Source organism: Hylobates moloch, unplaced genomic scaffold, assembly GCF_009828535.3.
Source record: "Hylobates moloch isolate HMO894 unplaced genomic scaffold, HMol_V3 SCAFFOLD_20, whole genome shotgun sequence".
Classification (NCBI taxonomy): domain Eukaryota; kingdom Metazoa; phylum Chordata; class Mammalia; order Primates; family Hylobatidae; genus Hylobates; species Hylobates moloch.
Window position 1 is genome coordinate 421,680 of NW_026652295.1, and position 24,019 is coordinate 445,698.

General features: G+C 38.6%; 1 protein-coding gene across 3 annotated transcripts in view; it reads right to left on the reverse strand.

Annotated features, from left to right (window-relative positions):
- Nucleotides 1-24,019, reverse strand: part of EXOC2 (exocyst complex component 2) — a 192,677-nt gene that overhangs the window by 105,397 nt on the left and 63,261 nt on the right. For all 3 annotated transcript variants that reach the window (XM_032141514.2, XM_032141515.2, XM_032141511.2), the window contains exons 5-10: nt 21,439-21,552; nt 19,794-19,918; nt 11,426-11,506; nt 1,393-1,538; nt 1,174-1,255; nt 303-405 (exon numbers count right to left, since the gene is read on the reverse strand). In XM_032141514.2, the coding sequence (XP_031997405.1) occupies nt 303-405; nt 1,174-1,255; nt 1,393-1,538; nt 11,426-11,506; nt 19,794-19,918; nt 21,439-21,552 (651 nt within the window). The remainder of the gene's footprint in view (nt 1-302; nt 406-1,173; nt 1,256-1,392; nt 1,539-11,425; nt 11,507-19,793; nt 19,919-21,438; nt 21,553-24,019) is intronic.

Consider the following 24,019-nt stretch of genomic DNA (forward strand, 5'->3'; position numbering starts at 1 on the left):
CATCCCACTAGGCAAGGTACCCCTTGCTCAGCAGAAGGGAGAGGTTGAGACTATTTTTCCTTTCCCGAAAATGGCAGAGTTTTCTCAAAAAGTGAGTAACTCCATAAATACTCCCAAATCTATTCGTATTCAAAAGAATTTTGATGTCCTACACCAGATAACCCTAAATTTCTGCTATTTGTCTTCCCCTTCACCATTTCATCAATCTCCTAAGGTCCCTCAAGTTAGCCTTAAGGGTTACATGATGCATACAGTACCAAAGAGATATATGTGATTCAACAAAATGTTTGCAGAAGATTTACCTTATGTAACGTTTTTGGTCATGTAAGGTTGATGGTGTCTCAAGCAATTTATCCAGAAGTAATTCTCTTAAAGCTTCAATCCTTGTTTCTACTTCAGCATAATCTATTTAAAAAGAAAAGAATACACAAGATTTACAGAATGAAAATTTAAAATCAAATTTCAAAAAGCAGAACAGTAGTTGCTTTTGTGAGGTGAGGGCTAAGATAGAGGCACCAGGGCCCTGTCTAGAGTGTTCAGAACACTATCTCCGGTGTAGGTTACAAGGGTGTATATATTTGTCAAAACTCACTGACCTCTAACATGTAAGGTCTGTACATTTCACTGCATGTATATTTTACCACAGTAAAAAAATAAATTTAGTTTTCTGGGTCCTTACAGATTTCATTTTTAAATTTAATAAAGCCCTGTGATATTTCTCCTGGTGGATAAGGCTTAAACCAAAGAGCATTTTAAACCTTTATATTTTTCTGTAACTCTGGCATTAGAAATGATTTCAAAAGTTGTTGAGTTTCCTTTAAATGAGGTTAGAATTCATAAGTCTGAAGACGGGAATATTAAAATGTAGGTTTCCATCTCTATAAAATAATTGTCATTGATTCTCTCCAGTAAACTAAGACTTTTTAATAGCGTGATGGTTAGCAAACGGCAGAGAATGTCTCAGGCGAACAACCTAGGGTCGTGGTTGCTCATTTTCACTGCATATCAAATAAGAAAAGTCATACTGTTATTTTTGAAGTAATTGTTTTACGTTTTAAAGAGAGCCTCATATAAACAAAAACTAAAACTCATATAACATTCTTTGCAGAACACATTCCACATTCTTCCTATAAAAGGAAAGGAGAAGATCTAAAAGTAATAAATGAATCTTACATTTCTTGAAAACTTGCACCTCTGTTTTCCCAAAAAGTGACTTGGCCTTTTCATAATCATTAATAACCACATCATAATCACCCTTTAAAATAAAGAAACATTTTGAAAACTGTCAGTAAAGCAAAATGAAGACATTTGGTTAATATAAAAAACATCTTAAAAATCTTAAAAATTTATGGCATCTATAACCATATGTACATAAATAAATACGTACTCTACCTTTTGAATATTCCTTTCAATATTTAGAGGAAGGTTGAAAAGAAACTTAAATCGCTGAAGCACATTGAGTGCATTTCTAGTGGAATCTGCCTTGTCCTTCCGACCTAACACTTCTTGAAACAATGTGTCCGCAGTGTTACTTGCTCCTGTTTTAAAAGGAGGAAAGGAAACTTAGATGAAAGCTGATTTAAATCAGAAAATGTGTAACTGGGCACTAGAAACAAAATGTTAAGACTGCTATTGTAGTTTTACATTAAAACTCAACAGACTGTTTTTCAGGTTAGGGGATCTTTTATGGTTTTGCTAAAATAAAATTTCCACTTTGCTTAAGTCTTTTTATATGTTAAGAATGGTATCCAATATAAAAACAACCATATTTACCATGCCCAAATAAATTCTCTAATGTGAACCTACATTTATTTTCATTACTCTTCTAAATTTTGTAGCAATTATGGGCCCTTAGGTTATTTCCGACCTTCATACAATAGGGTAAAACACACACATATGCATGTGTGTGCATACACATGTACAATAGCTAAATTCTGTGGACTCAATATCTACATATGGGATAATAAACAAAACAAGGAAATCATTTTCAGAAAAGTTGCTCAAAAGAAATATTTAAAACGAATTCTATTTCTTGGCAGAATTATCTCTACGTAGCAGGCAAAGAAAATTATGTAAGTAATTTACAAATGACAAATGTGAAGGCAGCATCATATTTCTTAAATCAGCTAATCTTATAAAAGTATTACATGAGCTGCATATTTCCTAAGTTTTTTTTTTTTTTTTTTTTACCTAAAAGACCCCAAACTATATGAATCACTGTAGTGAAAGAGTTGCTTTATCTAAAGCAAAATTTGCTGTGTACAAAAATAGTTTAAATTTTGCAACTTGTGAATTAGTTTTAATTAACCACAACGAAAGGAGAGAAAAAAGATAAACTGTTTTCGGCTGTTTGATCACTGCTTGTAAAAAGTTTCTGCATTATCTGGTCTAGTGACTATACTTTAAGCAAAGATGAGAACATTGCCTCAGTCTCACTGGGTGGCTCGCACGCAATATTCTCTAGTGCACACTGTGGGTGGCCTGATCCTGTTAAAAGTCATCTTTGTAACATGATTGTTTTATCTAAATAATGTTTAAATTCTGTTGAAATTTTAAAGGCCTGATATAAAAACTTTGTTTTGTCAAGATAACTGTTTTCACCACATGCTTTTTAACGTAGAATTCTACATTTCTATTATAAGATGAGAAAAAATATATTTCCTTCTTGCCACCAAACCACATAATGGAGGCTAAATTAGTATTTGAAATCTGATTAGAGTTAAAACTTCTGGTCATCAAAGAAAATTATTTTAAAGTATTTATCACTTAAAAAATATAAATTTCAAGAATTGAGGCTCATAAATGAATAGATATGTAAAGGAGACTAAATCTTTTTAAAAGGTTAATTACTTATATGTTAGGTTTGGATGTTAAATCACCAAGCACTGTTTTTTTACATTTTTTATTAGTTTTTAATATAACGAAATTTGGGGCAAAAAGTATGAGTTCAAAATTAGATTTTTCTCATCTTATTTTTAAAGTCGTAAAATATTATCAACTAATAATTTTAACTCCTCTAAAAAGTATGAAAACAGGTACAGGAAGAAAACCCACTTATAATTAAATAAAATAGAGACAGAGAAAAATTTATATGCAGGAATTATAAACTATAAAATTATGTTTATTTATGCCAAAATATATGTACTTATATGTTGAGAATTTTATGTGAATACTGAGAAATTATAAGTTATGAGATTATAATTTTTAATTTAGAGATCACTTCTGCCTATAAATTATTGTTCTGTTGTAAATTTTATTGTATTCACAATAAAACTGAAGTTCCTAACTGATTATTAGATAATATGTTCAGTAATAAAATACATGAGGGCAGTGAAACCAAGATTTGTGCAAAGAGATAAAAATCACCAGTAGCTCACAAAATTCATTTTATGTCTTTCTTCTCTAGGGCTACTAATAAGAAAACAAAACTATTAAAGAAAAGGGGTGCTCTTCATATGTGAGGCTGATGTCACAGATAACGCCACCAGGAAGGCATCAACAAAGGTCATCCCATAAAAATCCCCGTGTATGAATCCACACGCATTCTCACACCAAGAACACCCCGTGTGCGAATCCACACGCATTCTCACACCAAGAACACCCCGTACGTGAATCCACACGCATTCTCACACCAAGAACACCCCGTGTGTGAATCCACACGCATTCCACACCAAGAACATCCAATTTGAAGGCAGCTGGTGAAGGTTTGAACATCAGTGTCCAACCACAGAACAAGTCTAACTGGAGCGGATGGCCATGACTTTGGCCTCATAGGCTGTAGAACAAACCCTGATCTACATTTGCCAGCCTTGGGCAAACCAAGGTCTGGAACTCAGTCCTTTCTCCTCACCCAAAGATGGTCTCCAACACCAGTGAATTTGGACAATGCCTCTCACTGTCTCGGTCACACAGGAACTGCAAGAACTAACAGCAGTGCTGATGTAAAAACAGCATGGCTGCCACCAGTGTAGTCGGGTCTGTGGAGCAGTAAAATTTTCCAATAGTGCAAGATGGGAAGGAAAGTCCAGGTAGCATTACACACCAATCAGTGGAACTCATACCTGCCCAGTGATCTTACATCCTTCACAATGGAACAAACATTTTTATATGTGCCAGGAACTCCTGTCGTCTAGAAAACCTAGTCCTGTAATTCTGATGGTGTCTTATAATTTCAAGCATGTGTATTTAAAGTAAATATTGTGCTTTCTCTTATTTCAAAGTGACCATTTGGTCCTTTCCTTGGTACTGACACTTGAGACAGACCACGGAAGTGATTTCTAATCTGCTCTCCGCTTACTGGGAGTTGGAGAGGTTGGAGGCAGGATAAAAGGAATGCCCCCTCACCTGCTGCCCCACCCACCACAGCACAATTTATCCCAGGAATAAGCAAGTTGAATGAGATTAGGAAGTGAAGCATTAGGGCGCCTGGAAAATTAGGCTAACCTCAAAATGTACAAATTCACAAAGAGACCTAACTACCTCAATTTCACCAGGCTAGAAAATGACGAGACAGGCTGCCGGCTATACCATAACGACGCTACACGGACAGATCATTAACAGCACCGAAAGCCTGTTCACAGCACCATGCTTGACACTCTATGTGCAGCACACAGAACTGGAACCTGGGGAACGAGGAAAGAGCTGACGTCAGCATGTATCCCTCTCAAGAGCAACTGTCAGCATCTCTTCACCTCCAAGCTGAGTTGGCAGCTTGAAACCAACCACAATGGGAGTATTTACACCTTGGAAATTGGGAAATGCTAATATTAGGTTTATTTTTTCTATCTTCTTCTTCTTTTTTTTTTTGAATGCCTGTTGTGAAATATTTGCCAGCCAGCCACTGAACAAACATCAGTTTCTTTTCCACATCCTGGCCCTTCTGGATATTCCCTAGTGTTCCAAATCCTTAGCTTTCTTCTTTCATTTTGCACATAGTACTTGGGTTAAATCATTCAATCCTGTTTGTTCAACTACCATCTTTATGCTGGTGACTCCCAAATCTGTGTGTCAAAATGTGTCTGAGAGTGTAAGAGCAATCCTTAAAAATATTTTCACTAGACATACAATAATGATAGCTAATAATGACAGGAATGTTTTCACTGGACACACAATAATGATAGCTAACAATGACAGGAAGCACTGATGCTATGCCAGGTGTGATTCTACCACCCTCATGCGTATTAGTTCACCCGCACATGGTTACGTCGCTGTAAGATAGGCACTGTTTTTACCCCCATTTTATGTTGGAGGCAACTGAGACACAGAGGTTATTCAACTTGCCCAGTGTGACACAGTGGGGACATAGGGAGAGCTAGCAAAACCCATCAGCATGACCCTCAGGAATCTCAAATTCAACATGTTGCAAGTTGAACTGAATGTTCTCATCTCTACGCCTCTCCTTATGCACCAAACATGCTCCTTCATCCATCCGAGGCCAGGCATCCGTAAGTCACCAATGACTACTTCCTTTTCCCTATGATATCAAACCTTCCTTGTCCCTTCACTTTCTCACTTGCCACTCACTCTACCTTCACTAGCAGCCATGTCACCCTTACATTACTTTATTCCATTACTACACACATTACTGCTGACATGGCTTAACATGCCTACCGTCCATTTCTGGCTGCTCTCCTCTTGCCTCTGGTGTACATCCCTTCTCGTCCATTCTCTAAACAGATGGCAGATTGCTCTTTAAAAATCTCCTATCATTCCGTTAAACTCCTGCGATGGCTCACTATTTGACTTCAGAATAAAGACAGATGCTACACTACTGCACAGCAAGTTCATCAGGGGCAGACCTCATCTACCCTGCAGTCACACCTCTCCAATCTGCACACAGCCACACTGGACCCTGCTTCCTGGGCTGCGGCCTATCTCCTCTCTGAACTCACACGCTGGCCCTGCGGGGACACACCTGCCTCCCTCCACTCAGCTGCCCACCGCCAGCCTCTGCTTGTCTGGCTACTTCCTGCTCCTCTCTTAAGGCTCCTGTAGCCTCCCCTGGTATTCTCTGCACTCAACTTTTTGGCTTGCTTCCCGTTTTGTGGTCTCTGGCCACACCTGAAGACTCCCACCAGAGCAGTATTATCACACCATCATTTGATCACCTGGATATGTGTCTGTATTTTCCATTCAGTTATAATGTCTAGAAGTACAAGTTTTATTTTTATATCCCTAGGATAAAACAAACATGTGCTCAATAAATGCTTGCAGAGGAAGGACTAAAAATTGCTGTCTGAATCAATGACCAGTATCCTCACTACTCAGAGAGGTGGTGCAACACCCCATGGGCAGGTCTGGCTTTGCACAGCATGCAGGACTGTGACAGGAGCTGTGCAAGCTGAAACCCAGCAAGACCATCTAATAATCAATGGGAAAATTACACTTGTTCTGTGATATCCAAAAACGTTTGTTGAAACATTAAAAACACACTTATTGTTGGTTATGAATGAATAACAAAATTTTTTAAAGTACAACTAATATTTAATATACAATTTAAAACATCAGAGATTCAACTTCCTCCTTGTTTAGTCTTGGGAGGGTGTATGTGTCTGGGAATTCATCCATTTCTTCTAGATTTTCTAGTTCATTTGCGTAGAGGTGTTTATAGTGTTCTCTGATGATAGTTTGTATTTCTGTGGGATCGGTTGTGATATCCCCTTTATCATTTTTTATTGCGTCTATTTGATTCTTCTCTCTTCTTTATTAGTCTTGCTAGCGGTTTATCAATTTTGTTGATCTTTTCAAAAAACAAGCTCCTGGATTCACTGATTTTTTGAAGTGTTTTTTTGTGTCTCTATCTCCTTCAGTTCTGCTCTGATCTTAGTTATTTCTTGCCTTCTGCTAGCTTCTGAATGTGTTTGCTCTTGCTTCTCTAGTTCTTTTAACTGTGATGTTAGGGTGTCAATTTTAGATCTTTCCTGCTTTCTCTTGTGGGCATTTAGTGCTATAAATTTCCCTCTACACACTGCTTTAAATGTGTCCCAGAGATTCTGGTATGTTGTGTCTTTGTTCTTGTTGGTTTCAAATAACATCTTTATTTCTGCCTTCATTTTGTTATGTAACCAGTAGTCATTCAGGAGCAGGCTGTTCAGTTTTCATGTAGTTGAGCGGTTTTGAGTGAGTTTCCATCAATGACAGACTGGATTAAGAAAATGTGGCACATATACACCAGGGAATACTATGCAGCCATAAAAAAGGATGAGTTCATGTCCTTCGTAGGGACATGGATGAAGCTGGAAACCATCATTCTCAGCAAACTATCGCAAGGACAAAAAACCAAACACCGTATGTTTTCACTCACAGGTGGGAATTGAAGAATGAGGACACTTGGATGCAGGAAGGGGAACATCACACACCGGGGCCTGTCGTGGGGTGGGGAGACGGGGGAGGGACAGCATTAGGAGATATACCTAGTGTAAATGACGAGTTAATGGGTGCAGCACACCAACATGGCACATGTATACATATGTAACAAACCTGCACGTTGTGCACATGTACCCTAGAACTTAAAGTATAATTAAAAAAAAAGAATCTCCACACCACAAAAAAAAATAAAACATCAGAAACATTTAAAATTAAAGTGTTATATTTCTTTATAGAAAAATTTATCAAGAGTGTCTGCCTTCTTTTTTGTTGTAAAATTTACAGTATGAATCAAGCCTCTTTTCTGTGCTCTGACAGATTATCCTGCTCCTTTCTAAGTGTGAATCAACTTCTGATATTTTTTCCTTTGCACTGTCCACATCACGAAACATCTCTGAGGTCCTCTGAGCATTGCTTCCTTTGGGACATCTCATGCTTTTCTTCACATTTTCTCACCTTTGTTGGTAAGTTCCCCTCCACCGAGTTACTCCTGAGTCTCAAACAGCAGCAGGACCTACATCTCCACAGCCAGCTATTCCTTCCGTCACTCTCCATTTGTTGGGCTTGCGTTTCACTTCCAGTGTTAAGAGCTTTCTGGTTTTTGACGCACTTTCATCTTTATCGACCAATCCCTTCCCGATCATCCATTTTTGTACAATGTCAGGAGGGTTTGTCACTGGGAGATAAGGAGGCAGCACAACTGCACACTTTGCTGTCTGCTGAGAGCTGGTAACAGACGTACAGTGGCTATCGCTGGTGGCCTTGAAGGAGGCAGTATGGCTGATCATCTAGAGCACCTGTCATTTACACAGCGACCTGTGAATTAAAGAGCTGGAGGGGAACTGTTCTTTATGCAGCTATGGTGACTGCCCTGTGGGAACTGCAGTTCTGCATGGTGTTGCTGGGGGATGGCTGTTATGAACTGAACCGTGATGACTGAAACCTGTGCCTATCAAAACCACATACACAGCACGGCCTGCCTGCAGTTCAAAGCACAAGACTGGAGCCAGATTTCTGGATATAAACTGCAGCTCTGCTACTTACTATTTATATAACCTTACGTGGCTCAATTAATCTTCTGGGCTTTAGTTTTTTCATCGATAAAGTGAAGATAATAGCACAAACCTCAAAGTGTTGTTGTGAGGACTAAATATACCTAGACAGTTTCGAGCAACACCTGCCCTGCAGTAGGCTCCACAAGTGTGAGCCATGACTGCCACAGCTACTACTACAAATACTTACACAGCATGTCTACACCTGCACTGTCTAACACAGTAACTACCAGCCACACGGGACTATTTCAATTTAAAGCTGAATTAATTAAAATTAAATAAAAATTTAAAATTCAGTTCCTCAGTTGCACTAGTCACACTGTTCTATATACTTGAGACAGGTAAGAACACAGAGTTGAATATGTAAATTTGATGTAAATAAACTAATAGTCATCGCTGGCTTGAAATCAAGAAAAAGTTCTTAAGTTCAAACACAAACATAGAAACACACAACATGAAAACAAAAAAAAATTTCTTTTTTTTTAACAATTTCAAAAGAAAGTGTCAAAACTGATAAACTCTGAATAAATGATCTAAGTTTCTTGTGGCCAACAGTATCCTTTAGAAACTCAGCTTAAAAGGGCCGGGCGCGGTGGCTCACGCTTGTAATCCCAGCACTTTGGGAGGCCGAGGCGGGCGGATCACGACGTCAGGAGATCGAGACCATGGTGAAACCGCGTCTCTACTAAAAATACAAAAAAAATTAGCCAGGCGTGGTGGCGGGCGCCTGTACTCCCAGCTACTCAGAGAGGCTGAGGCAGGAGAATGGCGTGAACCCGGGAGGCGGAGCTCGCAGTGAGCCGAGATTGCGCCACTGCACTCCAGCCTGGGCGACAGAGCGAGACTCCGTCTCAAAAAAAAAAGAAACTCAGCTTAAAAGTCAGAAAGAGTGCCCAATTAAAAAAAATCCTTTAAAAAAACTAAAGAAATATCCATATACATTAGTATATAATTATACATAAGGTAAAAAGCATTAGTAATAATCTAAGTGAACTAAATTATGCTCATACTCATTTATTCTTTCCTTCCTTTCTATAATAAAATAAATTCAATTTTCAACAGAACTGACTGAATTTTTGTGACTTTAGTTCTGTGTTTTCGCCAGTTCTGCAGTACTGAAGTCCCAGATGACTACGAATCCGCCTGGGCAGGACTCTCTTGGGGCCAGAGCTGCATCCCCTCCGGCTTTGTTCCCAGGCTGGCTTAGCACGGGACTTGACACAACCAGAGTTAAATAAACGTTTGTCAAGTTGACCTGAATTAGGAAAAACATATCCTAAGACAGCAAACATCAACATCACGTTGTTAAAAAATGTTTCTGGAAAAGGGGGAATTGTTATAAAGAAATATATTTTAGGGAAATTTTAATAGCAAAAAGTCCTGATGAATGGTCTCATAAAGAAGTGACCATTTATATTAAGCTGAACTTTATCCAAAAAGAGCAAACTTCAATAGAAAGTTAATACGACACTTTTCTGGAAAAAAAATTCATGGTTATAAAGTAATATATGGAAAAAGGCAATTTTTAATATCCCAAGTCCCGAGGGACGATTTCTCAAACTACTCCTTTAAAGAAAAAAAAAAAATCACATTACCACATTATGCTAAGCCTAACACATGAAACAGACCCTAGAATTTCCCAAACTGGACAAGGATCTCCTTCTCTGAGACCATGATATACTGACAATGTCAACTGTTCCCATAAGCCACCTTTCTAAAATTACTGAAGTAAACATGTTTTTTATACAGATACCATAGTTTGATAACTTCCCAGGGCAAATAACACCCTTGAGTAGAACATATCCTTTCCAAGATCTTAAACTGTATAACTACGCTAATAGAGAAACAGCTTCAGTAAGTGTTTGAGTTGAATTCAGAATACCTTCATTTTAACAAAATTGGTGACTTGGTTCTCAAAGACAAAAACAAGGGAAAATCTCAAGGCAATTAAGTAATAATAATCAGAGGAAAAAAAATTAAGTGCTGTTAAATTCCTAAATTTAGAATGAAATCCAAGTACTCAAATGCTACTACCAAGAGAACACTTCTTTCTAGAAAATGCTTTCTTTTAGGGATCACTCAGGTTTGTGAAAAGATATTCACATACAGGCTCAGAACGTTCCACCCATGGGATGAACTTAAGCTGTAAGTGCAAAATTAGCTTCACATCACAGCCTTACACTCATAGAATCTTTAAAGATCTGGTGTGAGGTTTCTTCATTTTTCCAATTATTCTTAACTCTACTTCATGATGAAATCGTATGTTATATTTAAAAATAAGGAGATCCCCATGGGCATTCCTATCAAATGTAAACTATAGGTGTGAAAAGATTTATTTTTAAGCCACTAATATCATAGTAAGGATTAATTCATCTGATCACTTTCTTCTAAATCAACAGGATAAGTGGCTGGGACCTAGGACGTCAGAAAAAGGACAGAAAAGGGAGGTGGACAGAACTCAAAACTTTGCACATAGCCATTTTCCCCGGGCCTATAATTTTTACAAAATATCTCAGATTTAGACACCTTCTTAAATAGCCAGCTGCCTTAAATTCTTTTTTGGAAAAAGGCAAGTTATACACAAATAAATGACCCCTAAGAATCTGTTACTCTTGTGGCTGAGGTTATTTGCATTAACGCTGGGAGACACCTGATGACGGCTCCTCCAGGTTGCTGGTCAGTGACAATCCTGGCTACTGCTTCAGTGCTTTCCTAGCTTTGAAGATGCTGTTTCTATGCTGGTTGGTTTTATGGTAGGAAACTTTATTTCTTAAGAAGTATATTGGATTGTTTTCAAATTATGATTTCTCATAAATAAAATGCAAGCAGAAACAGAACATTCATTTTCAATGTTTCTATTCTCCTTCGTGCTCATTAAATCATTACTATTTAGAAATAAATACTAAAATGCAACTTACTGCCTTGTCCCGTGATACCAGGTCCAAGAACTAATTTTAAGGCATGTTGTAAAGTCCATAAATAGTTCTGGGTAGTAGGACAAAACTTACTGTTCAGAACATTCTCCAGTTTCTGCGTCATGGATCCTTCTACTTTTTCCGTTCCATCTGCTTCTAGTTTTTGGTGGATGGCTAGAAAAAAAAAAATCTAGTTAAAATGTAGGCCATTTTAATGGGCGGAGATACATTAAATCAAAATGATATTTTTAAACAGCTTTTTTAAATGGTCATATTATTTTCACTGCTGAAAAGGAGCAAAAACATGCTACCCTGTACAAGGTACCCAGCAGACACCAGTCTAAGTTATTCACAGTTTAACACTATTAAAATAGTACCTAACACACATAATCATCTGTTTTCAAGAACAAGTGGTAAAAACAGTTGAATTGAAAAAGAAAAGGGAGACCTGAGGCATCCTGGGTCTCATTACACAGGTTGAGTGTCTCCAATCCGAAAATCCAAAATGCTCCAAAATCTGAAACTTGAAGCACTCACATGACATTCAAAGGAAACGTTCATTGCAGCACTTCGCATTTCAGATGTTCAGATTTGGGATGTTCAACCAGTAACTAGGTAATGCAAATACTTAAAAATCTAAAAAAAATCTGAAATCTGAAACACTGCTGGGTCCCAAGCATTTCAGATAATTGGTCAGAAAATTCTGAGTAAATTCGGTACTCAAATGCACTACGAATAGACACTCAATACCTGCTAATATCTACCTCTCTGCTCCTTTTAGTTTCTAATTATGATCTTATTATTTTTCATCTTTTTTTCTTTCTGTAAGCCACCTCAAATTTTCTTTGAAATTCTAAAATGAACGGACTGCTCCTCTATCAAAGAAATACATTCAGAGAAAGAGAGTATATTTGGGGAAGAACCCAGCTACTGTAGTTGAATTGTCTTGGTTGACTCGGAGTGAGGAGAAAGTAATTTCTGTAATGTTTCAAAATTTGAATTGTGTGGTAACAGTGACATAAAATGTTTCTACATACCGGAGCTGAAACTGGGGTTCAACTTACTAAGTGAAACGGAAAGGAACTTCCTTCCCTCTCTGTAAGGAAAGGAGACGGACTATGCCTAAGCATTAGAAAGCTGAACCGAAAAAACTTCCATGCTGTATGTGTGTGGATCTGCTCTCCCTCTCGGTTTAAATGCTGCTGTGATGTTCTGACAGTCCTGGCTGAGAAGGACACCTGGCACCCACTGCGGCTGCACCGAGCAGGCACTGCGCTGAGATGTCATACCCCACAGTAGCCCTGCTCCACGGGTTGCTTTCTAAGTCAAAATGAGCATTAAAAGAAATCATGTAGCCACATTTTCTGATGCTGACAAAACCCATCACTGATGAGCAGGTCAAGATGAGGTGACTCTGGTCCCCCGGCTCAGTTTACAGCCCTTTTTGCTGACAGACTAACTTCCTCCACCCATCTCCACCACAGCTGAGCCACTGTCAAGCTGTCAGCCAAGCATGAGGACTGAGAGACACCGGGATCTGATAAGGGCAATCCTATTTTCCAGAAAATTAAACCAAATAACCCAAATGTCTGGTTCACTTGACCTTTTATTTTCTCTGAAAACATTTTTAAGTAGAATAACTCAATAAGCAACTTGGTATATGATCATAGGTTTGTTATTGTTTCTAATCTATTAAAACTTAAATATGTGAAGCAGTTGAACATTAGAAGTTTGTATTTGAGAAACAAAAAAAAGTATGCATAACTATTTCTCAAAGAAAAATCAAGGTTATAGAAAGACTGCCTATTAGTTCACTACAATTATTTGATCATTTTAACACTCAAATAAAATGTGGATGTCCAATTTGCAATTACAATAAGAAATTCATAACATCCATCCATGCATTTATATAAATGCCATTGTTAAATGAGGCACCAAGGAATAATGTCTGTGTAGGGTAGTATCTAAAGGATCCAGTGTTGGGCACAGAAGCATGTACATGCTCTAACCAATCTATGTTAATGCTAGCCTGTGTGAGACGGGAATATTCAAGCCAGATCACAGATGAGCACAATACTTTAGGCTTTGGGGGCCACATACGGCCTCTATCACATATTCTTCTTTTTTTGTTTTTAGCATGGGAAAACACAGCCGTGCTTAGCTCCCAGCCTGTACAAAGGCTGTGGCCTAATTTGGCTCACATGCTGACCTCTGAGTAGGATTATATGTACTAAAGTAGGAGAAGAGGAAGGGTTAGTGTGAGATGCATTAATATTCCAAATTGATGAAGAGCCCTTCAAACATTTAGTTTCTATTTCTTATTTTACCAAACTTTTATTAGAGTAGACAAATCATATATAAATTATATTTAAACTGGTTAAGTAATCTGTGGTTCCTTTTCTTCCCAAATTATCCTAAAGAAAATCAACAAATAATAAAATAATTGCAACTATTACACAGAAGACTAACAGGAATGATTCTCGCTTAGATAACTGAGTCCTAGAAAATGACACCTACCTGAATTATCTTCATACATCAATAGACACTAACAATAGAATGTGTCAAAAAATCAATTACGGCTCAAGCCACGCAGTTAAGCAGCAGCAATAAAAGGAACAGGGGAAGGAAGACGAATAAGACAAAGAGTGCAGGGAGCAACAAGTATAATTTACTCTGTTTCGGCTTTTTACTCTAGTGTATCATAACGAATATTCATTCATACAGTTTTGACCCACAGTTGTTCTTGAAAGGAGCAAGTGACAGTGCTGGACTTGCTGCTAAAAACAAGAGATTATACAGGTCACTAACTGCACAAGCTCAAGGGGCATTCAGAGAAATCGCTACCAAAACAAAGGAGGCGCCCAGAGGCACCGAGGAACTCAGGAAGGCTTTTCACACTACAGACAGCTCCACGAACCTCACCACCACCCAGGAGCACCAGGGCGAGCAGTATCTGCTAACAATCACAGGTCATGCCCACTTCAACGGAACAGAAGGGAATGACAGAGGGAAGGCCACGGCAAATGAAGTCTGGTGCTAGAAACATTTTTGCAGAATACAGAAAAAAACTGTACTAAACATAGCAAGGTTGCTATTGGCAGGTGCTATGCCAGACACACTTCTTGTCAAGTTCTAATTAAAATACCTGTGGGGACACACAGGAAGAAACAAAACTGACAATGGCATAAAAACTTAAGGATGAACAAAAGCTACTAATGAATGGCATACCGGGTTGTGGGGGACTGAAAAAAACCAGACTCGGACTAGGTATGAAACAGTCCACTGGATGGAACTGAAGAATGCAGATGATGTAAAAAAAAAAAAGAAAAAGAAAAACAACAACAAAAGAGCAGAGAAAGGCTCTGATTTGTACCTGTCCCCTGTGCCCAACTCTGGAACACAAGGATGGCACAGACCAGAAACATCTTTCAATGTTTCTGTAACTATCTTCAGGACTACAGTTCTGTTCCCCCATTTTTCTTAACCACACAGCTCGTTTCCTTTGATAACCATTTAGAGAACAATTTCCCCACATCCCAGAATGGCAGGAAAACAGAAGGAAACCGGGGGGAGGCATCCACTGCTGGTCAACTCAGAGCAAAGGCTCTCAGAATAGTATTTGGACAGCATCAGGAGATATACCTAATGTTAAATGACGAGTTAATGGGTGCAGCACACCAACATGGCACATGTATACATATCTAACAAACCTGCACGTAGTGCACATGTACCCTAAAACTTAAAGTATAATAAAAAAATAAATAAAATAAAATACAATGATAAAAAATAAAAATCCTGACACATGTAGCAACACAAGACACATGCCAGAAGAAAAATTTCTAAAAGGTTACAAAGAATATTACAAATAATATATCAAGCAAATGCATACAAAAGGAAGGGTATAAAATGTTAATATTATGTTATTATGCATCAAAGAATTTAATCTTGCCCCCCAAAAGGTCTGGCTTTTGCCCTTAGGTCCTGGGAGGTAATCTCTAAACTCTTGAAATGTTCTGCCTGATAAGAGTGTCTTTGTTTGCCTGTGGACCACGGGCCACACTAGACAATCTAACAATGGAATTTACGGTGGGGACTTAGGGTCACTCAATATCAGCCTGAGCTGAGGGAATGAAGATTGAAGTCAGCCTTGACCATGTCCATGTGACGGGGCCCTACTGAAGACTCTGGATCTGGACAACAAGGTGTGGGTAGCTTCCTTGGATGTCACCAGGAAAGTCAGTGATGCCTGCAATTCCCCTGGGAGACTCTGGAAGCTCCATGGATGAAAATTTCCTAGACCTGCTCCATGAATCTCTATCCCTGGCTGACTATAACCTGTAATTTCCCTGGAATGAACCATAACTCTGAGTACAACAGCTCTCACTGAGTTCTGTGAGTCCTTCTAGCAAAACACCAAACTGAGGGTAATCTTGGGGACTACTTATAAATATATTATCATCAAGAGAATCTAAACCATCAAAAGTGACAAAGTAAATACATGCTTTACATATGAAGAAAAGCTGACAGAATCCAAATTAAAGAAGGAGATTTGTCTGTCATGTTTAATATAAATAAGCTATATTTAAATAATATAATTAATCAGGCATTGATACTATATCAAATAGTGAACTCTGAAGAAAACACATCCGTCCGTCCTTTTTAATTTTTGGCATACTTACAAAAACTTAAATATATATTAAGAAACATATTCTCTATTCACAATACTATAAGAACAGAGACTATGAAAACAAAAATTTACTGAAAACTACTAAGGAGGAAAATTAAAATTACACATTTTAAAAACACAAAAAAGATATCTCTGAAGAACCAATGTTAAAAAAATCACACAGAACATACAAATACTAAACAGATAATGAAAGGGCCTATAACATGAATTTTAAATGATTTAAAAATTAGAATGCAATGCTAATAAAACATGAAAATCTTGATAAAATAGAGAATTTCAGGGAAAACAAACCAAAATAAAGCAGAGACAGTAGAGGTTTGAAAAGTATACGCGCGCGCGTGTGTGTGTGTGTATGTGTATACACACATATTTATCTGTCTGTCTCACCTGTTGGTTCCCAATCCCTCCTTGAAGCTACTGATCCACTGCACTGTCTCTTCAGGAGACCCAGACACTAATGCACTCCTGCCTGGTGTGATGAGATAGGAAGCACAGTACTATCCGTGCCTAAAAGTGTTGAATCTTATCTAATATCCAATGAGATGAGTCCAAGCAATTTAATGGCAAGAAAAATAAGTTAAATGACACCATGAGGAAGTCATCAGTCAAATTCAGAGTGGGGGATATCTTCCAGGACAAATGACCTTGTTTCTTCAACAAATCAACGACATGAAAAACCAGAAACAGGCTGGGCGTGGAAATTAGCCGGGCGTGGTGGTGTGCACCTGTAATCCCAGCTACTTGGGAGGCTGAGGCAGGAGAATCGCGTGAACCCAGGAGGCAGAGGTTGCAGTAAGCTGAGATCACGCCACTGCACTCCAGCCGGAAAAAAGAGAGAAACAAAAAAAAAAAAAAAAAAAAAAAAAAAAAAAAATAGAAAAACCAGAAACAGGGTAAGAAAGGTGAGGGGATGGTTTTAGTTTAAAAGAGGCTTAAAAGATTTAAAAATTAAGTGAAATGCCTGAATTTTATTTGAATCTTGATTTGGACATATCAACTATAAAAAAAAAAGTTGGGGGATAATTTGAGAAATCTGAACTGGGCATGAGATGATATTAAACAATTACTGCTAATTTGGTTAACTATGATAGTATCATTGTGATTACGCACATAAATGTCCTTACCCTTACTTGGAGATTGACACTCAGGTATTTAGGAGGAAATCATGCTGCTTGAGATTTGCTTTAAAATACATCAGCAAAATGCAAACAAACCAACCTCAAAAGCAAGCATAAAAAAGAGTAATAATTGTTAAATCCAGGTGATAGGTATACAGAAGCTGATTATACTTTCATCTCCACTTTTCACGTTTGAAAATTTTCATAATAGAAAAGTAAAAACAGCTTCCCCGAGGAACTTGACATATCGGCTCTGTCAGATTTGAACCATGTAATTCCTAGTCCACGCAGTCCACCGACAGCACACAGAGCAACGCAGAGATCCACACATTATCATGTAACAGTAACACTCAAACCTGACCAAAAAAGCCTTTGACAGAACTACAGATCAATTTCATTTAAGACCACAGTTAGACAAAGTTATAAAAAGCTATTAGGCCGGAAGCGGTGGCTCTCGCCTGTAATCCAGCACTTTGGGAGGCCAAGGATCACGAGGTCAGGAGATCAAGACCATCCTGTCCAATATGGTGAAACCCCATCTCTACTAAAATACAAAAAATTAGCCAGGTGTGGTGGTGCATGCCTGTAGTCCCAGCTACTCTGGAGGCTGAGGCAGGGGAATTGCTTGAACCCAGGAGGCAGAGGTTACAGTGAGCCGAGATTGTGCCACTGCACTCAAGCCTGGTGACAGAGCAAGACTCCTTCTCAAAAAAAAAGAAAACAAAAGGTGTTAATACTGTAGTAAATTAACATATCACTTAGAGGCGTGCAACAGGTTTTACCTAAAGAATAAAAGGTTTCTAGCACACACTATTCTACATACAATATAAACCCAACTTTGTCATAGGTACTCATATAAGCTAAGAGAAGACAAAAGGAAATACATTAAAATGTTAATGTGATTATATCTACAATAGACGTTCTTGCTAATTATCTGTCTAGTGTTTTCTATAATATGCATTTCCTTTATTTCAAAAAACAGAAAAGCTAAATACGTGTGTCTAAAGTTTTCAAATTTACTATTACAGTCACTTCCTATATGCCATAAGGTCATTTGTTCATTAGTAGCTGGTCAGCATTATCTTTATTAAACTTTCAGTTGCTAACATATTTCTAGGGTGAATGACTAATAAATGTGACTACATAAATTTAGTGTACCAAATAAAACTTCTTAAGATCTGCTAAGAGTGAAGCCATTTACAGAAGCAAAAAGCATAAAAACAAATATATATGCACATGTAAATATATTTTTTAAAAAGGGTGGAGAGAGAAGTCAAACCTGTCTTGTTGCTAAGATAAATCATTCTAATTACAATAATTTGTGGGAAACATTTGTGCAGCTACTGGGCATATGACTAACCACCGTTACTTGATTTATACTAAACTCTGTTCACACATGCTCAGGTTTTCTTCCTGACATGGTAAGATTAACTATTGGTAATTCAGAGAGAACAGCAATAAGCACAAAGAAAGAATGGCGCACCATCAAGAAACATAGGGCACACATATTGATCAGGAAGAGCACCTACCTTCTCTGTTCCCTCTTAGACACTCACATTTTACCCCTTCAAAAACCTAACTTCTACCTGCAAGGAAGAAGCTGCATCATATACACATTTAATGTGTTGGAGGTCAATTAAGTACATATGGCACAGGAAGAGGGGGGCTTGCTTATTTATTTATTTATTTATTTATTTATTTATTTATTTATTTAGAGACAGAGTCTCGCTCTGTCACCCAGGCTGGGGTGCAGGGGCGCCATCTCGGCTACTGCAACCTCCGCCTCCCACGCTCAAGCAATTCTCCAGCCTCAGCCTCCCAAGGAGCTAGGACTACAGGCACCCACTACGCCTGGGTAATTTTTTGTATTTTTAGTAGAGATGGGGGAGGGGGACTTTTAAAACAATAAAAGAATGTCTATACTTTAGGAATAAAAATAATTTTTAAAATTTACCTTCCTGAATTGAAGAAGATGTGGCCTCAATGTACGGTTAGAGTTATGGATACTTAAGCTACATGGGTACTTAGTTTTAAGTATCTTAGCTATTAAAAAGAATTGAGTTACCTTTATTAATATAGATTACTTTTTACTAAATAGCAATAAACTTTTACTAATTAAAAGCAGTTTTAAAAAAAAAATTCTACCAACATCTTGCATTAAAATGTCTAAAGCTATGACATCTGTACTCCATACATCGTCCCTCCCACACACAGATGGCACCGTGACAGCTACCTGTGTGCATGTGTGGGGGCCTGTGCTATCACGGCTGACGAGACCGGTATCCTGTCATCAGCCTTTCCAAAGTGAACACACAATGGGTTGCATTTACAGAATTAGTCACATATGTAAGATATTGGTGGTTGTGCATTGGGATTTAATTTCATATCAGCCCTGGAGTGTGGACATCACAGAGAGTTAAAGTAGTCTCCCATTTCACACATGTAAGATGGGTTAACAAAAGCCTCAGAGATAAATTTTTAAAGTACCAAGTCTTCAAAGAGATGCCAGCCTACTCTGCAACAAATATTTATAGCACATTTTAGATCTCTACTTTGATAAAAACAGACCGAATGTCACACCCTGTAAACACCACGCAGGCAGTGCCGGGTTTCCATGGCGGAAGCTGCCAGCACACGGCTCTGAGGATCGCCTTACCTGAGAGGGCATCCTGTGCTTCAAAGAATGTACTGAGACCGCCTTTCACATAGGCCAGGCTGCCCTCGCTCTTCTTGTTAGCCTGTCTCTTTAGGTTGGTGACTGCCATTTTGAGCTGCTCAAAACTGAAATGAAATAAAGAAACCAAAGTTTGACACTTCTAACACGCAAGAAGGAAAACGAATTCCTTCACTGGAAAACACTTAATATGCTAAAACCGATGCTAAGCAGCACACAGATTAATATCACACGAAGCCAGATGAAATCAAAACGCTTTCAAATTGTTACACAGATCTAAACCTTTTATTTATTACGAATGCCTAAATTACAACAGCTCCAAGACTTTTGGAGCCCTCAATGGTAATTCCAAATACATCAGACCCCTAGGTAGTAAATGTGTAGATGTTTTTATAACCTATATATAATATATACAATTTACCAGATAAAGAGTTTTGAATATCCTGTACTAGATAAGAAGACACAGATCATCCAGTGATAGACAACATTTCAAAGGTGTAAATGCTTTGTACATTCATTGAAGCATTGTGGAACACTGAGCATAATGTTATACTTATCAATATCCAGGCCTCTGTCCTTAGTAATAAAATTACATAAATCCTGTGGGTCAATTCACAACTTAAATAACTAGGAAGACCACAATATCTTATCTCAATATCTAAAGCAGAGAAAACTAAAGACAGGCCTCTGTATTTCAGAAGTTTTATGCCCATTTGAGCTAAGAAAATCTGGCTATAAAACTTTAAACATATTCTTGATAGACCTACACAAGAAACAGAGCTCAATTCTGACTTATAATAATAGAAATTTTACATCTGTAATGTAAAATCAGAATCATCTTCTACAATGAAAAAACTCATCTTGGACATTTGCTTTAAAAAGCGATCAGGTTAAATTTACCCTATGTATTAAAATGCCAACTTTTCCTCATGTTTTCTAGTAATGCTTTTCACCCTAATAAATGAATGAAACATTTATATTAAGGTATATTTTAACACACTAATTTATCAATAATTTAAGTCTTAAGCAATAAACCATTGATTTATCCAAACATTTTTTTGCTGAATATAATTATTTTAAATCAATCTTGCAAATAAGCTACAAACCTGCTCTTGTACAGAGTAAAATGTAATTAGAAGACAAAAGGGAACCTTCAAATTGGATATATGACCTTGTCTACTTTTTTGCTAATTTTCAGCCAGGTCCTTACATGATGATAAGCCAACTCATCTTCCTTTGCCCTCTGGTCAGAGAAGGCAGTGTGTTCCATGTTTTACACCAGAACTTAAAATTTTTATGTTATTTGAGTAGGGAGAGATCACATTCATACATGTCAGTTTAAGTCCCCAGCTAAGACTCCATAAATTTTTAATAACCTGAACCAATAATGAAATATATTGAACATAAAATGACAGCAGGAAATGAGAGACCTCTAAAGAATCATCCCATTGTACAAATAGTGAAACACCCCGAGACGTTCACGGGGCAAACGCAAAGTCAAAGAGCTCGCAGACCTAAAACGACATTAACTGTATGCAGAGCCAGACCTAAAACCCGAGTTACCGTGTAATTCATCTTTAGCATCTGAGTGAAACCCTTCGCAGCTGACAGTCCCATATCCACTAACCTGGTGTTCGAGTGATTCTCTATAAGATACCAGGCAGCTGAAAAATTCTCACTCGTAAAATCAGCACTCATTCCATGGAACAGCATTTCTAAGTCCTTCTGGGAAAATTTACTTCTGAGGGGAAAAAGGGTTTAAAATATATTTCAATGGTTATCATGACAAAAATGGAACAGGTATCACTAAGTATCCAGTATAACACATATGAATACAAACCATTACAATAATACATATTAATCACACATTATCCAGAACGTGTTTGTAGATATGTACAAAATATATTTCCCACATCATGGCTGATTTTTCTATCAGGTAAACTTTGATTTTTTATAGAAAAGATAGGAAACTAGTTGAAATACAGAAATTACATCAATAAAAGAATATAAGGTTTAAAGAGGATTAAGACATCAGGCTGAGTTGACGGTTTTATTAAACCTATCAAAATATGACATCAATCCCCATTCAATGTACAAAAATCAAAATTTGAATACACTGAAATTCTAAAATACTAAATCACTTTGTTAAAACGATTTTTGTTAAAACCTATATGAAAGTTGTTTTAAGACATACTAAGAAATCATCAAAGTACTAATAAAACCACATCTAATCACAAAGCACTCACATGTGCGTCCATGTCTAGAATGACTTTAAGAAAAGCTTGTGATAACAACAGGGTATATACATAATCTGCTGCTCCTCATCTTGCCTACTGACTTCTGGATCAATTCATTTATATATTCGTTGGAATACTAATCAAGTATCGCCTACAGGTCAGGTTCCATGCTGGGATGCAGATGTGCCCACCGAGGCTCACAATCTGGCAGCCTTTGGGGGCCCCCACTGCCCCATTTGCAGGATGAAACCCAAGCAGGTCTACGAACTGAATGTGCTTGTCTCTCAGGGCTCATTTCTGCCACTCTAGGCCTGAAACCTGACGCTTCGGCAGCCTCAAAGGGACAACACTGTCCCACATGTTGGTCTCCACCATCTTGGTGTTTACTTTGTTCGTCTGATTTGCCGTCCCCTCTAAGATGTGTCCCCTACCCCAAAACACTGGACAAGCCCAACTCATAAGGTGTAAACCAGACACAGATCATTTGATAGGGTAGTATCTCTTTAACACTTACGCAGTGGGGAAAACACTCCTACCCCAAAAGAATTTTAATGTGGGTAGGTCCAGTGACTTTGGTACTCCCTGGGAGAGTCTTGCTGTCTCCTCATTACAAACACAGCCTCAATTCAGAAATGAGGCAGCTGAGTCCGTGATCCACACTCCAACTTCACCCAAAGGTAACATTTTTTTCTTCCCTCTTCTCAGCCAAGGTCAATAGCTAATAGGCTGCTTGCTCGTTTAGGGGAAAAATGGCAGCTCTGTCATAGAGGTTAAGGGTGGGATGGATAGAGAGACAAGAATGGAATGTCCTTCAGGGCCTGTGCCTGGTACTGCCACAGGGGGCCTGTGCTCTCTGCCTGCCAGGTATTCGAACCGACTTGAGTCTTGTGGGCATTTTCACGGGTTCCATAAAGGGCTCTGGAGGACTCCTCCAGCCATGACTCATGGATGCATCTGCTTCCTACTGCCACTCCTCAGCCTCCAAGGGTCTCTCAGTCTTGCTGCAGACACTCCCTGCCAGAGCCCCTCCACGTTCAGGTGACCAGTGCCCGTAGGCACAACTTCCAATGGCCTGGAACCCACTCTCTCTAGCAAGTTGCTTGCTTACCTGGACATGGAGAACACACCTAAAATGCAGCCACCTCTACTGTCTGTGCAGGCGCTGTGTCTCACAGCTGCAGGGAACACTGTCACCTGGGGGTCCCATTCACCAGGCCTCAGTGAAGACGGTCACACGCTCTGCGTCCTCCCACTTCACGGCCTAGCCCAGCTCTCCCCACAGATACCTCTGCACAAACCCTCCTCGCCTCTCTACACATCCTCTCCCTCTGTGGTCCCTAGAAGAACAGGGAATGTGAGCTGCAAAACCAGATCTCGAGGGGTCCCTCTACCCTGCACAGCGAGACGCCACTCACTCTGAAGTCTAATGCCTACTGCGCGAGCATCTCCGCCAGGACAGGGCATCCCATTCACATTCTGTAACACTGCCCTTCTTCACTATGTTCCTTTTTTGACTGGGTGGGGGATGCCTTGCTTAGAATTATGATAACAGAAAAGAAGACAGATGAGATTTTAGGAGGTGGCACCACTTCCACTTAGACTGAGTTGATCTTGCATCTTTTCTCACTAGCTTCACAAGTTACAAGATTTATAGTCTGAATCCTCCTGATACATGCGTGTGGCATTCATTACTTGCTGGTCGTTTTCACCGGTCAGCAGTCTCTGGGAGGGAGGTGGAGAACTTTGAGTTTTTAGAAGTTTATTTTGGTTTGGATTCTTCATGCTGGTTCTCATACTTTACTTAGTAAGAAAATCCTTTCACCTTTGGAAGTTTTTCTCACTTTATTTATTTGCACCCCATGCCTCCAAGTTAGAGCTTTGGGGGAATATAGTGACTGACTGGAGGCTTAGGCTAAGCTGTGACATGCTGAACCCCGGCTAAGTGACCGAGAAGTGCCTCCTTCTGCAGTC